The 17119-nt window shown below is 38.9% G+C and overlaps 2 protein-coding genes across 3 annotated transcripts in view; both read left to right on the forward strand.

Annotated features, from left to right (window-relative positions):
- The window catches only part of LOC127440765 (gastrula zinc finger protein XlCGF8.2DB-like), a 47259-nt gene extending 38953 nt beyond the window's left edge, over positions 1 to 8306 (forward strand). The window contains exon 3 of the mRNA XM_051697617.1: positions 6826 to 8306. Within this exon, the coding sequence (XP_051553577.1) occupies positions 6826 to 8297 (1472 nt within the window). The 3' untranslated portion in view covers positions 8298 to 8306. The remainder of the gene's footprint in view (positions 1 to 6825) is intronic.
- The window catches only part of LOC127440788 (gastrula zinc finger protein XlCGF8.2DB-like), a 79147-nt gene that overhangs the window by 6602 nt on the left and 55426 nt on the right, over positions 1 to 17119 (forward strand). The window lies entirely within an intron of this gene.

Genomic DNA, 17119 nt, shown 5'->3' on the forward strand with positions numbered 1-17119 from the left:
CTTGGTTCCCCAATGACAATGGGAATCAGGGAGAATTGAAAACCCCATGTAAATGAGCAAGCCAAGAAATGTGTTAAATTAATTGGGGGTCACCTCCATCCAAGCTCCTTGGTAGCTGGAATATGACGGACAGTTTAGGACGAGCTCCCACCCCTGACGGTTTGTAAAGCTGCATATATCAGCAACTACAGCCTGAGTAAAAAACAGCATGAAAAAGTCAATTTCTCGCAACATCATATTGGAGGTTGACCGCACAGCCTGACGCACACTACCTAAGTCAATACCGAATCGACGGCTAGGCTTAAATGGGAGAGGTTTTGGTGCCTGTAAATCGATGTCAGAGTACGAGGGATAAGAAAGTCAGGGAAGCATTTATGCTTTCTAGCTGACTTGGGACCTGTGCGAGAATGGCTAGCCATACCCAAAATAATAAGAGTAACAGTGTTCGTGTTACTGTGAGTATCAGTCATATGAGAAATAGAAACAAACAATACATACACATTCATACATACCCAGTTGATGGTCTTGGCTGGGGATCGGGTTCCATCTCATCCTCCATCTCCTCGTGGTCCGGGTCTTCCTGCAGTAGTTCCTGGTCCAGCAGATCTTCCTCCTGTGTGCTCATACCCTCAAAAGCATTACATGGGAAAATCAACAAGCTAGATAACTTATCTAACTAGCAGGCCAGATTCCAGGCAGGTCTGAACAGCGTAAAAAAATTAAAAAAAAAAAAAACAACAAAAAAAGGTCTGAACAGCGTCTGCTCTCTGCCTCACATTACTTCAGGCGGATTTTTCACAAGCAACAAAATTGGCAAAAAAAAGTTATTGATATTTAGTTAAAAATGTACACAGTATTGCTAGCTAATGGTTATTTAGCAAGTTTCACAGAAACTGCCAAAAAAACATTTATATAAAAAGAAGAGGCTCGCCAATGACGGTCACGTTTTTTTCCAGAAAAAAAAAAAACAGCTAGCGCAAATAAATACTTCGTAACTAAAAAGGTTTGACTATCTTCCACAAGCAACAAAATTGGCCAAAAGAGTTATTGATATTTAGCTAAAAATGTACATAGTATTGCTAGCTAATGTTTATTTAGCAAGTTTCACAGAAATTTGCTTAAAAATAGAGGCTAGCTGCCTGTCCGATGAACGCCGACGGTCATGTAATTTTTTCCAGAAATAACTAGCGTTACTCCTACAAATAAATGCTTCTTAACTAAAATGTTTTAACACGTTAAATAATTTGTCTTACCTCGAAAGATCGCCTCAGTTTTCAATTTGAAGCAGTAAGTCCAACACTGGAGGTAATCGCCCGGGATATTCTCTCTGGCTCCGCTCAGGCAAATGGAGGATGACGATGATGACGACGATACATTTATTATTCACGCCCAGTAACCCCTTAACCAATCATATGTGCTTTTAGCTTATATTGTCATGAGTATCTGGCAGTTTTCAGAAATAAAATCGGTGATTGGAAGGCGAAGATATTGAGACAGGAACCATGGGAATAATTGTTCCCAAATTTGAATGCTCCGGCTGGAAAGGGTTAAGCTTCATTCATTGTGTCCGGGGACTTCAACAAAGCCAATCTCAAATCAGTCGCAGGAAAATACCACCAACATATCAGTTTCAACACACGAGGGGACGGGGTTTTGGACCATTGCTACTCTCCCTTCCGGGATGGCTACAAATCCCTCCCCCGCCCACCATTTGGCAAATCAGACCACTCTTCTGTTCTCCTTCTGCCCGCTTACAGGCAGAAACTGAAACAGAAAGTACCCACCCTCAGAATGATCCAGTGCTGGTCAGACCAATCAGATTCTACGCTACAAGACAAGTTTTGATCACGCGGACTGGGAGATGTTCCGGTCCGCCTCTGATGACAACATCGAGGTTTACGCTGATAGCGTAACGTGTTTCAGAAAGTGCATAGAGGACGTTGTTCCAAAACAATACAGATCTACCCCAACCAGAAACCATGGATTAATAGTGATGTTCATGCGGCACTTAATGCGCGGACCTCCGCTTTTAATTCTGGGAACGTGGAGGAGCATAAACAAGCCAGTTATGCCCTCCGCAAAACTATTAGAGCAGCAAAATGCCAGTACAGGGACAAGATTGAAGGACAGTTCAACACCGACTCTAGAAGCATGTGGCAGGGAATTAATATCATCACAGACTACAAAGGGAATAAAAACTCCGCCTTGAACACCGCTGCCTCTCTCCCGGATGAGCTAAATACTTTTTATGCTCGTTTCATGGGAAATAACACCGCTCTCGCGGCCGAAGCTACAGAGGTTAGTTGACTCTCCGTCTCTGTAGCGGATGTAACCCGATCCTTCCAACGGGTGAATATCCGTAAAGCCGCGGGTCCAGACGGCATTCTAGGCTGTGTCATCAGAGCGTGCGCGAACCAACTGGCTGGTGTTTTTACGGACATTTTCAACCTTTCCCTCTCCTTGTCTGTAGTCCCCACATGCTTCAAAATGTCCACTATTGTGCCTGTACCAAAGCAATCCAAAATCACTTGCTTAAATGACTGGCGTCCTGTTGCTCTGATCCTCATCATCAGCAAATGCTTTGAGAGACTAATCAAAGATTACATCTGCTCTGTGCTGCCTGCCTCACTGGACCCATAACATTTTGCTTACCGCAACAACTGCTCCACTGATGATGCCATTGCATCTACAATACACACTGCTCACTCCCACCTGGAAAAAAGGAACACATATGTGAAAATGCTGTTTTTAGACTACAGCTCAGCATTCAACACCATAGTGCCCTCCAAGCTTTATGTGAAACTCCGGGCTCTGGGCTTAAACAGCTCGCTGTGCAGCTGGATCCTGGACTTCCTGTCAAGCAGACGCCAGGTGGTTAGAATGGGCAGCAACATCTCCTCATCACTGACTCTCAACACTGGAGCCCTGTAGGGCTGTGTTCTCAGCCCACTCTTGTATTCCCTGTACACACATGACTGTGTGGCAACACATAGCTCCAATGCCATCATTAAGTTTGCTGATGATTCGACGGTGGTAGGTCTGATCACTGACAATGATGAAACAGCCTACAGAGAGGAGGTGCACACTCTGACACGCTGGTGTCAGGAGCACAACCTCTCCCTCAACGTCAGTAAGACCAAGGAGCTTGTGGTGGACTTCAGGAGAAAAGACAGAGAACACAAGCCCCATCACCATCAATGGAGCACTGGTGGAGAGAGTCAGCAGCTTCAAGTTCCTGGGTGTCCACATCAATGAGGAACTCACATGGAACACTGAGGCCGTTGTGAAGAAAGCTCATCAGTGCCTCTTCTTTCTGAGATGGCTGAGGAAGTTTGGAATGAACCAGCACATCCTCACACGGTTCTACACCAGCACTGTAGAGAGCATCCTGGCTGGCTGCATCTCCGCCTGGTACGGCAATAGCACCGCCCACAACCGCAAAGCCCTGCAAAGGGTGGTGCGAACTGCCAGACACATCATCGGAGGTGAGCTTCCCTCCCTCCAGGTCATATATACCAGGCGGTGTGTGAAAAAAGCTCGGAGGATCATCAGAGACTCCAGCCACCCGAGCCATGGGCTGCTCTCACTGCTACCATCAGGCAGGCGGTATCGCAGCATCAGGACCCACACCAGCCGACTCCATGACAGCTTCTTCCCCCAAGCAATCAGACTTTTGAACTCTTGATCTCTCACGATCAATATACATCAGCACTGCACTTTATTAATCTTATTATCTCACACGGACTGTCATAAATTATATTCTCTCTTAACAACACACTGGCAACTGACTATCAACCGACAGCCTGAATGTCAATACAGTACAATACAACCTACTGTATAATTTATATATACTTTATATACTATTTTTATTGTATGTGTATTCTATATTGTGTGTATTGTATACTGTACATTGATATTATTACTGTGTTGTGTAATTATGTGTATATTAGATATGTAAATTGTGTTGTAAATCTGATGTTTATTGTAAATTGGTATATGTCTCATCAATGTCACGACTGCTATGTTGCTCGGAACTGCACCCAAGAATTTCACACACTATTGCATTTGTGTATATGGTTGTGTGACAATAAAAGTGATTTGATTTTGATTAAAGACAAATAATATTATATTTTCATATTATGTATATTACTAATGCTATATTATTGTTTTTAGGACTTTTAGGGTTAAATCTACGCCAAGTTTTATACATAAGGCCCCAGGCATACAAATTTTTATATCACGTTCATAATGTTTATATCACTCAAGCAGTATTTATACAAAGTTAATATTCAGCATATATATATATATATATATTCATATAGGGGGGAAAAAAAGGAATAGTTCACCCCAAAATGATCATTCTCTCATATTTTACCCACCCTTTAGCCATCTGAAACTCGGATTACTTTCTTTCTTCAGTGGAAAACAAATGAAGATACTTTCACTGATGTGTGCTTATAGCCATACAATGTATGTCAATAGGGTCCAAATCTTCCAGGCTTTTAAAAGAACATGAACGCAGCATAAAAGTAATCCATATGACTAGAGTGGTTTAATCAATGTATTCTCAAGCAATACGGTCAGTTTTGGGTGAGAAACAGACCAAAATGTAACTCCTTTTTCACTATAAATTTTGACATCTGCAGTCTTTTTGGCACGGGTGTGATTTGAAGTTCAGTTACACTTCCTCTTGCTTGACACATGCACAGGGTGCGCTGTACATACAACACATGGATTAAACCACTCGAATCAATTCATTTGTGTTTCACTGAAGAAAGAAAGTCATGTGAGCAGTGTTGGGGAGAAGCTAACTACAAGTAGCGACACTACTAACTTAACTACATTTTTCAGTGGCTCAGCTGCTTTTAAAACAGAGAAGCTTTTCCAGTAGAAAACTACTTTTTCCAAGAAAGTAGCGGTGTAGTGCATCCAAATGCTACATCATGTTTTGGTCGGATTATAACTAAGCCTTGTTCAGACTGCCACTAAAAATCCAATTTTTATTTTTTTTATATCCAGATTGTATACAGATGAGTTTTGATAGTCTGGACAGCAAAAAAACCACATGAAATATGATTTTTCAGAATCTGATTCAAACCACATCGGGAGGTGGTTTCAAATGCGATTGAAATCTGATTTTTTCAGATGCGTCTCAGTCCGGACACTCTTGCTGCTCAAATCTGATTTCAAATGGACTTTTGGCAACACAACGATGACGTCAAAAATCGGTGACTGCAGCACGGATCATCACAATATTTACCAGTCTCCTCTGTCGCTGAGTTTTTCTTGTGCGATGGAGGAGTTCTGCAATGCGACTGGACAAGGTGCTTATTTGGAGAGCGAGATGATGCACCTCAATTTTTCCCTCATCTGTTTTGGAAGCATCGTCACGTGGATACGCTTACATCATTACCAAAGCAACCCATGCAGATAGGTTGGTTATGTCTGAACGTGCAAATCTGATTTGATCACTTGCAATTAATAGTGTGGACAGTCTGCCTGAAAAATCTGATTTGCCTGCAGTCTGAACATAGCCTAATAGCCTTCTTTATTGTGTAGAAGCCAAACTTCTACCGGAAAAATGTTTGACGAACTTGAAGTGTATTCAGGCTGCTGCTCAGAATCAGGCAGTGTCTTTCATCATCTTCTTTTGTAATGGCAGATCACAAACTAAAATAATGCATTACCGCCATCTACTGTAAAACCAGGCAGCTTATTACGGCTCAATTGGATCAGAAGAGACTGATGGTTATGTAAAGCGACCATCCACAGTTTGTTTAATTTTATAAGACGCACAGTGGCGGGTAAATCTGAAAATTATAAAAGACCACCATTCTATTCTATGAAATAAAGACACTTTGTTGTTTCAGACAACTCAAAAGCATAGTAACCTTTACTTTTTTAAATAAAATAATTAAATAACTTATTGCATTTTGAGGGATTTATTTTCTGTTATGATTATTTCATTATCTGTGTGTTATTGGGAGCAGCGAAAGAAATAATTCCTATCATGCAGAACTGTTTGATAACACATTTTGTCCATTTCTTAGCATTTAAGTAACTATTATTTTCATGTTAAATAAAATTGCTGGTAAAATAAATTATTTATTATGGCATGTATTATTATGCAAATATCTTTAAAGAAAAGTCTTGATCGGAAGTATCGATATTTAAAATTCGACACACACATCCTTATTTTCCATGATGAAAGTAAGAGATGGCGGCAGAGTTGGAAGATGGAGAAACCAATTACTCATGCCCTTATTTATCCAAGTTCATGTCTTTTAAAGAATCGAACAGTAAAGGTTACACTTTTGTATGTAATATGCAAACCAAAGATTACAACATTTTCTGCATCAAAGACTTCAAGCACAAATTTAAGGACACGTACAGGTGATTAATTCTAGTCATCATTTTGATTTGATTAACTAGCCTGCTATATTGCACACTATATCAAATGTCTATTTCTGTTTTAATTATAACGATGATGATTAATTGTGGTGTTATTATTATTATTGATTTGATAGTAACATTGAAAAAAATTGCTTCATTAAGTAGCTTCAATGTAGCTAGCTACTTTTTGTTTGTAACTTGTGTAGCCAACTACTTTTTCAAAAGGGCAGCTTGACTGTAGCTTAACTACTTTAAATTATGAGTAGCTTGTAGCTTGTCAAACTACAGTTTCAAAGTAGCTTCCCCAACATTGCATGCAAGTTTGAGGTGGCGTAAAGGTGAGTAAATGAACATTTTGTGATTTTATCATAAGTAAACTATTCTTTAATAGTTCTTGAATTTATTTTTAACAATTTAATATTTTTACTCTAGACCTGATGAAGCTGAAAGAGGAAAGTCAAGAACTGAATGAAGAGGAGGAAAAACATCAGTATCAGATAACTGATGATGTCATTACTGGAGAACAAACTTTAAGTTGCTCAAAGACTGAAGAAACAAAATCCAAAAAACCTTTCACTTGTCCTCAATGTGGAAAGAGTTTCACACATAAAAGAAACTTGAATTGTCACATGAAAATTCACACTGGAGTAGACTCTTTCACTTGCTATCAGTGTGGAAACCATTTCAAAGATAAAGGAGGTCTTGAAAGATACATTATAATTCACACTGGAGAGAAGCGTTCCATATGCTATCAGTGTGGAAAGAGTTTCAAACATAAAAACATTCTTCATTATCAAACAGCAGTTCATATTAGAAATAAGTCTTTCACATGCCATCAGTGTGGAAAGAGATGCAAAGGTATAGGAGGTCTTGAACGCCACATGAGAACTCACTCTGGAGTGAAGCGTTTTGTTTGCTATCATTGTGGAAAGAGTTTTGAATTAAAAAAACAGCGTGATTCTCACTTAGAAGTTCATATTAGAAATGAGTCTTTCACATGCCACCAGTGTGGAAAGAGTTTATCAAGTAAACAAAGTCTGGATCGTCACTTGAAAATTCGCACTGCAGAAAAGCCTTTCCCATGTTGTCAGTGTAAAATGAGTTTCGAATGTGAAGTGTCACTCCGTAGGCACATGGAAATTCATGTTAGAGTGAAGTCTTTCACATGCAATCAGTGTGGAAAGAGTTTATCATGTAAACCAAGTCTGGATCGTCACATGAAAATTCACACTGTAGAGAAGCCTTTCCCATGTTGTCAGTGTGAAATGAGTTTCGAATGCGAAGTGTCACTCCGTAGGCACATGGAAATTCACGCTAGATTGACGACTTACACATGCGACCAGTGTGGAAAGAGTTTCTCAAGTAAAGAAAGTCTGGATCGTCACATGAGAACTCGCACTCCAGAGAAGCCTTTCCCATGCTGTCAGTGCGAAATGATTTTTAAATGCGAAGTGTCACTCCGTAGGCACATGGAAATGCACGCTAGATTGACGACTTACACATGCGACCAGTGTGGAAGGAGTTTCGAACACCAAAGAGGGCTCAGTTGCCACGAGCGAATTCACTCTAGAGAGAACTCTTTCATATGCCCTCAGTGTGGAAGGACTTTCCAGTACAAAACAAGCCTTGCTAACCACATGGGAATTCACACTGGAGAGAAGCGCTTCACATGCTGTTACTGTGGAGAGAGTTTCAAATACCAAGGGAAACTTAAGAAGCACGTTAAAATACACGCTAGAGAGAAGCATTTTTATGTGCCATCAGAATCGGAATCAGATACAGAAAGTGCTTTATTGCCAAGTTTGCTCACTGACTCAAGGAATGTGTCTTCCATTACAGAAGCTTCCAGTACACACAGCATAGACACTGATACACAGAATAATAAAATGAGTAATATAAAATAAATATTTTTTAATAGAAATGTAATTACAAACTGGACAGGGTAACCTGTCTTCATTTCATCAGTTTTAATTATTTATTTATTTATTTAAATTATTATTTTTTTTTTTGTTAATAGCATGTGTTAGCATGCTAAATCTTAAGTAGCTGAGTAAAATTAATTGAGTAAGCAAAAGCTCCATTCTTCATCACAGTGGTTACCCAGTGTAACAGAATCCCAAAATACCAGAACATCTCCGCCTTTTCTCATCTTGCTCAACAACTCAGAAAATAATACTTAATTTTAACATTTTTACTCTCCCGATCAAGTCCCATGCAAAGCATGCTGGGAACTACGAATCCCCCCCCCCCGATTTCAGTTGTCAACAAAAATGTATTAATGTACCAATACAAATGGATAAAATAAAACTCCATTAATAAAATTTAGTAGATTGAATACAATGAAATTAAGTTGTAACAAAATGATCAAGAATTGTGTTGTATTAGCTCATTTTAAGTATATAATTTGAACAAGCATCAAAAAATATATTTGTGTTGTTGTTGAACATACTTGATTGGTTCATATTCACCCTACATAATTTAATCTAGTAACATTCACATTTTTAAGAATTACATGAATCAAAGCTATGTAGTGCTTGGAAGTAGAAGACAAATTATTAAAATTACACAGAGAGGCCCTCTAATCCACACTGGAAATTCCTTGAGGTCATAAACTAAATCTGCCAAGAAGATGCAGACAACACGTCTGGGACAACATGCATAAATGAAATAAAAGCGCACATCTGGCTAATGTTGACTGCCTTGAAAACAAAGATCGATTGGGGGAAGCACAACAAAACTCCTCAGTCTTTGTTGTTAATCAGATAAACCCCCAACTCATCACTTGACTGATAAGGCCATTTGCTGAAGAAACTCCCCCCATGGTTGCCACGGAAACCATGAGATGTCTGAACAAAGAAACTCTTTCAGTGAAAGAACCCTTATTCCCACTTCCCAAGTCCACAGACTGAACTTTTATTTTAATTTTTATAATGCATCTACAAGTAGGATATATCAATTTAAGCTGTGAACTTCGACACAAGCGTAAGAATTGTGTTATGATCATTTTACACTGAACAAATGCACAACCATGTGTATGAACATGCCAAAGTGTAGGAAACTCACAAAGCTGAACCTGATTGTAATCTTTAAAATATGTGTTATGACTTGTAATTACTTTTATAACAGACAAAGTTGAACATTGTAAATTTTAATCTTGTGTTATTCATGTTGTATCACTAGTAAGGTAAGCATTTATCATCTTGTCTAGCACATTATGTCTACTGTCATTGAGTTTCATTTTACATTTCAAGAATGGTGATGTAGGTTAAAAACTGTTTTCATGATATTAAAATGTATGATTATAACATACCCTCTTATGAGTGGGAAAATGAAAAAATTGACAACACCTGATTTCTTCTATTTTTGTGTATTTTTCATACTAAATTGTTTTAGATCTTCAAACGAGATATGACATAAAACAAAGGCAGCCTTAGTGAACACAAACAACAGTTTTTAAATATATATATTATTGAAGCAAAAATTTTATCCAACACCTGTATCCCCTTGTGAAAAACTAACTGCCCCCTAAAACTTAATAGCTGAGTGTGCCACCTTTAGCAGCAACAACAGCAACCAAATGCTTCCGATAACTGGAGATCAGTCTTTCACAACGCTGTGGTGGAATTTTGGCCCACTCTTCTTTGAAGAACTGCTTTAGTTCAGCCACATTAGAGGGTTTTCGAGCATGAACTGCCCGTTTAAGGTCCTGCCACTGCATCTCAATCGGGTTCAAGTCAGGACTTTGACTAGGCCACTCCAAAACTTTAATTTTGCTTCTTTTGAGCTATACAGAGGTGGACTTACTCCTATGCTTTGGATCATTGTCTTGCTGCATAATCCAGTTGCACTTGAGCTTCAACTCACGGACTGATGACCGGACGTTCTCCTTTAAGATTTTCTGGTAGAGAGCAGTATTCATGTTTCCCTCAATTACTGCAAGTCGCCCTGGTCCTGAAGCAGCAAAACATCCCCACAACATCACACTACCACCATCATCCTTGACCGTATGCATGATGTTCTTTTTGTGGAATTGTTTGATTTGTGCCACATGTAACCGGGACCGCTGTCTTCCAAACAGTTCCACTTTCGACTCATAAGTCCACAGAACATTCTCCCAAAAGGTTTGAGGATCATCAAGGTGTGTTTTGGCCAAATTCAGACGAGCCTTTATGTTCGTCTGTGTTAGCAGTGTTTTTTGCCTCGCCACTCTTCCATGAATGGCATTTTTCACCAGTGTCTTAATGATTGTAGAGTCATGAACAGTCACCTTTATTGATGCGAGAGAGGCCTGCAGTTCCTTGGATGTTGTCCTTGGCTTTTTTGTGACTTCCTGGATGAGTTGTTGTTGTGCTCTTGGAGGAATTTTGGAAGGTCGGCCTCTTCTGGGAAGGTTCACTACTGTGCCAAGTTTTCTCCATTTGTAGATAATGGTTCTTTGGAGTCCTAGAGCTTTTGAAATAGCTTTGTAACTCTTCCCTGACTGATGTATTTCAATCACCTTTTTCCTCATCATTTCTGGAATTTCTTTCGACCTTGGCATAGTGTGCTACTGGGTGAGACCTTCATACTGCTGAAAAAGTTCAATTTATGTGTTGATTTGATTGAACAGGGCTGACAGTAATCAGGCCTGTGTGTGTCTAGTCAAGCTGAACACCATTATGAGTGCAGTTTCATAGATTTTAGGATTTAGTAACTAAGGGGACAAATACTTTTCACACAGGCCCAGTTGATATGGGACAACTTTGTTTGCTTAAAAAATATTATCATTTAAAAACTGTATTTTGTGTTTACTCAGATTGCCTTTGTTTTATGTTAGATTTTGTTTTATTTGTTGAAACAATTTAGGATGAGATATACAAAAAAAACCAAGAAATTCTTTTTCACAGCACTGTATCTAAGAGGGGCAGAACGCTCTGGTGATCTCTTTACAAACAGTGCAGCGAGTGAACATCCGAGAGATGAGACATAAAGATGGACGAAAGCTGATGCACAGTATCAAATACACTGAATGTATGAAAGGCCTAATGTAGAGAGCACATCAATATGAAGACAAAGCCAAATCCTGGACATTTTAGGCAATTTTGAAATCCCAGCCGGACGCTTTTTTTCAGGTCCGAAAAAGAGGACATGTCCGGGTAAAAAAGGACATATAGTCAGTGCAGGTCCTCCCTATAGGCAAAATAAGCAAGTTGCTTAAGGCCCTGATCCGCCAGGAACCCCCCCCCCCCCCCACACACACACACACACACACACACACACACACACACTGTCAATGACATTATAAGTAGTTGTACGAACATGACTGGGGCCCCCACACAAGTTTTTACTTAGGGCCCTCAAAAGGCGTATTGTCACCCTACCTATATGTAAATGACCATTAAATATTCCTTACGGCTTCCTGCCGATACAAGTTAACCCAGCTTGCATGGCCGTGTGGCTGAGAAAAAGAAAGGAGAAAGACAATCCTTTACATACACAAATGTAATTCTTAATTAAACAGAACTGCAGCACATCTACTCCTTAAACATTCAGAGAATGACATATGCTTGATAATAGCTATCTGTGAAACAGCAGTTCACACAAATAGAGCTGTTATGTAAATAAATGATTGTTCAACCATTCAGCATCATGTTTGGACTCATTTATTACATTGTCAATGGAAATGGTTTGGAAAGTGAATAATGCATAGGTAAAACCTTAAAGACACTGTTCTGTGAACTTTAGACTATGCAAATGAGTATATTTCATCTCCTCTGGTCAGGGGCGGATTATGACTAGCAAGGGCCCCAGGGTCAATTTTCTTTTAGGGCCCCGCTGGTCCAATTATCTTTTAAAGTTGAGAACTATGCAATCTATTTTCATTTATTTAAGTCTAGGGCTGCTGACTAATGAATATATTGATAATCGATTAATCTAACGATTATTAGAACAATTATTCGATTATTGCAACGATCAATCATTAGCTATTAACCGATTATTCAGCTTGTGCCCGACTTAAAAGTTTGTATTAAACGTGCTTACGAACAATAAAAAGGACAAAATCATATTTTAAAAATACCTCTAAATAACATTCACTGAATTAAAGGGGGAAAATACTTTTTATTAAGTTTAATTCAGTAAAAGAAATTCACTGCAAAAAAAATACTATTGTTATCAAGTGTTTTTGTCTTTTTTTAAAATTTAAAAAAAGATTTTTTTAAAATAAGATTTTTAAAATTGTCAAAAAATTCTTAAAACATTTACTTGAGAAGCAACATATAAGATATTTAGACTTGCTTTAAGAGCATGTATCTTAAATATAAGTGTATTTTGTATATAGTGTATTTTTTCACTTGGTTATACTTCTGCGAGTGCAGTAAAGACAAAATATTCTTATATTCAAGATCTATTCTCTAAAAGCACGTCTAAATACCTTATATGCTGTTTCTCAGGTGAATGCATCTTTTTTTTAAATATTTGTATTTTAAATATTCAACATTCTCTGATAATAATTTTTTATTCTGCAGTATAGCTGCTAAAGTAAATGTACATTGTTTTAAAGGAGTTTTAGATATTTATATTGGAAAACAAACCAAAACAAAAACAAATCAAAAACTTATTTTGTTGCAGTGTATAATGGGGTGAATACAACCCTCTCTTACCTTTTTGTTCACTTCAATTCATCTTTAACTCACAAAAAAATAAATTTCTCTTATTAATAAAGCTGCATATTGCCAATTTTCTTCAGGATAAGAAATGCACAGTGTCATATATTATGATTCAATAAGTCTCGAGCCATCACGTTATAATCTAGCTGCAGCAAGCGCACGCACTCGAGGGACGAGCGTCCCCACGCCAGAGTGTGCATCAGCCGGCTGCAGTTTCAGTCTCTCCCCCTTTGATCGGGACATTTGCACAACTCATAGAAGAGGCGCTGACCATAGAGAAATGCCAGTTTTGGAGATTGTAGTAATTTACATGATCTGCTTCTGTATTAGTTGAACTTTAATAAAGCTATAACGCATTAAATATAACTGAGACTAAGATGTAATGCCGGGGTGTTTTCTTTAAAGAGCTTCGGCTCCGCTTATTCCACAACGAGAGTGCTTCCGTATTTGCTTATTTTGTATTTTTGCATTATAAGTAATTATAATGCAAAAATACATACTTGGTGATCTACATCACCTGAAGCTGTTTGGAAAGTTTAGAGTGTTTTCTTCCTCTCCTCAATCAGGCACGAGCTGCAGTGCTGCACTTGCACGTCATCATTAGAGTTTAATTTGATCTCCTGTTACATTAAATGAGATCAAATGACTATCTGACAATGTATATTTTTGTCGACAAGTTTTTTATTTTTTTTTAAAGTCGACTAATCATTTCAGCCCAATTTAAGTCTCTTTCAATACCTGTTCTGTTATGTACAGTCAGATTAATTCAAACACAGCACGGATGTGGTAAAGAAACCACTCAAACGAAACACGTTAGCTGAACAGTCACTGTTCTTAAAGACACAGTACCATTTTAACGTTTGTTACACATCATGTAAACTCAATGTAAATACTACAAATTATGCATACAAAATGGGGCCACAATAAATTATTAAATATTTAACTTTAAATACTTTAAACAAACACTTTAAATATTGATGAATTTAACAAATAGAGTAGGCTCCTACAGTACCCATGCAAGGGTATGGTGAAATTCAAGAAGAGTTCAGGCAGTTCTGGCTTGCGCTGCAATATCTTTTCAGCTTATCTAAATGATGGGGTTCCATTCAGAAGTGATGATCGTCCCTTCACCCTATTTCCTTCAAAGACTTTACCCTCCATTGTGAGAGCTTTGAAGGGCTGAAAAATGGGGGATCACAAATAGTGGTCATTTGGTTATTTTTTGGGGGGAAATTCTGTTTGGAACGACCCTACAGCTTGGCTACCATTATCATTCTTCATCAAAAAGCCCTGCAAAAGCATAATTTAAGCCTTTTCAAATGTAAAAAAAAGAAGACATCCTTCTCCCTCATGTGGTACCCTTCCTACAGGCTCATCCTGACATGACCCTCCAACATGACAATGCCACCAGCCATACTGCTCATGATTTCCTGCAAGACAGGAATGTCAGTGTTCTGCCATGGCCAGCGAAGAGCCCGGATCTCAATCCCTTTTGAGCACGTTTGTGACCTGTTGGATCGGAGGGTGAGGGCTAGGGCCATTCCCCCCAGAAATGTCTGGGAACTTCCAAGTACCTTGGTGGAAGAGTGGGGTAGCATCTCACAGCAAGAACTGGCAAATCTGGTGCAGTCCATGAGGAAGAGATGCACTGCAGTACTTAATGTAGCTGGTGGCCACACCAGATACTGACTGTTACTTTTGATTTTGACCCTCCCTTTGTTCAGGGACACATTATTCCATTTCTGTTAGTCACATGTCTGTGAAACTTGTTCAGTTTATGTCTTAGTAGTTGACTCTTTTATGTTCATACAAATATTTACACATGTTAAGTTTGCTGAAAATAAAAGCAGTTGAAAGTGAGAGGACGTTTCTTTTTTTACTGAGTTTATAAACATTTGTTTTCAAGGTTGATGGGATGCGAGACCTTGCAGCCTTGGGCCCCCCAGCCCCTGGTAGTCAAGGGCCCCTGGGCACTGGCCCCATTGGCCTGGTCCATAATTCACCTATGCCTCTGGTTATGATCGGATTTGTTGAATCCCGGAAACATCGGCATACAAAGAGCTGTTGTGGCGAGATATGGCTGGGTCATGTTACTATATGGTGCTAGGGTGCTTTGAATGGTTGTCAGGGTGTGGCTAGGCAGGCTTGCTAACCCAAGTCAGTAGAGACTATTCCTATGTCTCTACTATGTTCTGATCCAGAGAAATCTCTCATAATGTAAATCTAATGGTTTGGTTGTTGTAAGGATGCTCTGGCTGGTTGCTAGGCATGGCTAGGCAGTTGCCAGGGTGATACTTTAAGGCTGCTTGCTAGCCCGAGTCAAAAGATACCACACATTTAGATCTGGAGATATGATAACTCTGATCACTTGCAACGTTATTAATGGGATTTTTTTGTCAGATTTTTCCAATAGAGTGTGGATGCAGACATGCACTCTCAGCTCAGATGCACTCACAGACATGCAGTTTCTTTGCAGGAACGGAAGATAGCCTAAGTTGTCCGGTTATGTCCAATGAAGTCTAAAAGTATTTAGCAAAAGTTAGTCTCTGCACTGCTCTGTATTTTGAATGTGACAATGGTAATGCAGATGTAAATGAATGTGTAAAGCGTTGTTGAAGCAGCATATCGTCACATTTTACCTGTGACTTTTCTCTGCACTGGTCGGGGCAAACCAATCACTGTCATTTATGATAACACATTAAGCATTTATTTAATAATTTTACAAAAACATTGTTGTACATGGAAACATTATATTTTACCATATGAATATGAAAACACCTAGTTTACATGGAAACAATTTATGGAAACAATTTATTTGTGGCATGGGGGGCGTGGTCATGTGTCGGTCTGCGGGAGAGAGAGAGCGGTAAGGCTCGTCACCTGGTTCATAATTATCTCTAACTCCTGTCTCTCATTATAGTGATGGCGGAGGGAGACTTAAAAGGCACGCCAGAGCATCAGAGGGGGAGAGAATGACCAGAAAGCTACAGCCATCAGAGCTTCTGAGAGTGTTACATTTATGTTTATAACAACGGTTACTGTCATATGTGTGCGTGTGAAAGTTGCAATTAAAGAGACAGTCAGCTTCATTGTCTGCTGACTCCTCCATTGCCCGAACTTAGAGATCTGCTACAGTGAAAAAAAAAAAGAAATGTTTTTATTGATTCCATACATAAAAAATAAATAAATACAAAATTAGGACATGGAACATTAGCACATAATACATGGAATCATTTATATCCGTATTATTTTATCATCTGATAAAGATCTCGTGTTGCGCCAGGCGAGGAGCAAAGGAAAACTTTCTTGGCAGAATCACAATAGTTTCTTGTTCCCGGACTTTGCAAATTCGACAAGAGAGAAATGCGATTGGTTCAAGGAATGTAAGAAACTCTTACATATATGGAAAATTGCTTTTGCACTGATGTTTCTGGCTTTTCCCAACTTTTTATAGGGAATCATTAAAGAATGGAAAGCTTCCGCCAACCATGACACAAGCCTGGATCAGTCTGATTCTTAAAAAGGACAAAGATCCAAGCGAGTGTAAAAGTTACCGTCCAATGTAAAAGATGTAAACATTTTGGCAAAAATTCTGGCTAACCGATTAAGTAAATTTATGACATCTCTTATACATATAAATCAGTTGAGGTTTATTCGGGGCCACAGCTCTTCTGATAACATTAGGCGTTTCATCAATATCATGTGGTCAGTGGCGAATGATCAGACTCCGGTCGCTGCCATCTCACTTGACACCGAAAATGCGTTTGATATGGTAGAATGGGATTATCTTTTTAAGATTTAGGAAATATATGGGTTCGGAAATACTTTTATTGGATGGATTAAGTTACTTTATAGACACCCTGTAGGGGCGGTACAACAAATGGATTAATTTCAGATTATTTTACTCTGAATAGGGGCACTCGGCAGGGTTCCCCTCTTTCCCCATTATTGTTCTGTCTTGCCCTGGAACCATTAGCAACCGCGATAAGAAAGGAGGATGATTTTCCAGGGGTGACGGCGGGAGGTGTGGCGCATAAGCTTTTACTTTATGCAGATTATATTTTTATTATTCGTCTCCC

This window comes from Myxocyprinus asiaticus, chromosome 5 (assembly GCF_019703515.2).
Source record: "Myxocyprinus asiaticus isolate MX2 ecotype Aquarium Trade chromosome 5, UBuf_Myxa_2, whole genome shotgun sequence".
Lineage (NCBI taxonomy): Eukaryota > Metazoa > Chordata > Actinopteri > Cypriniformes > Catostomidae > Myxocyprinus > Myxocyprinus asiaticus.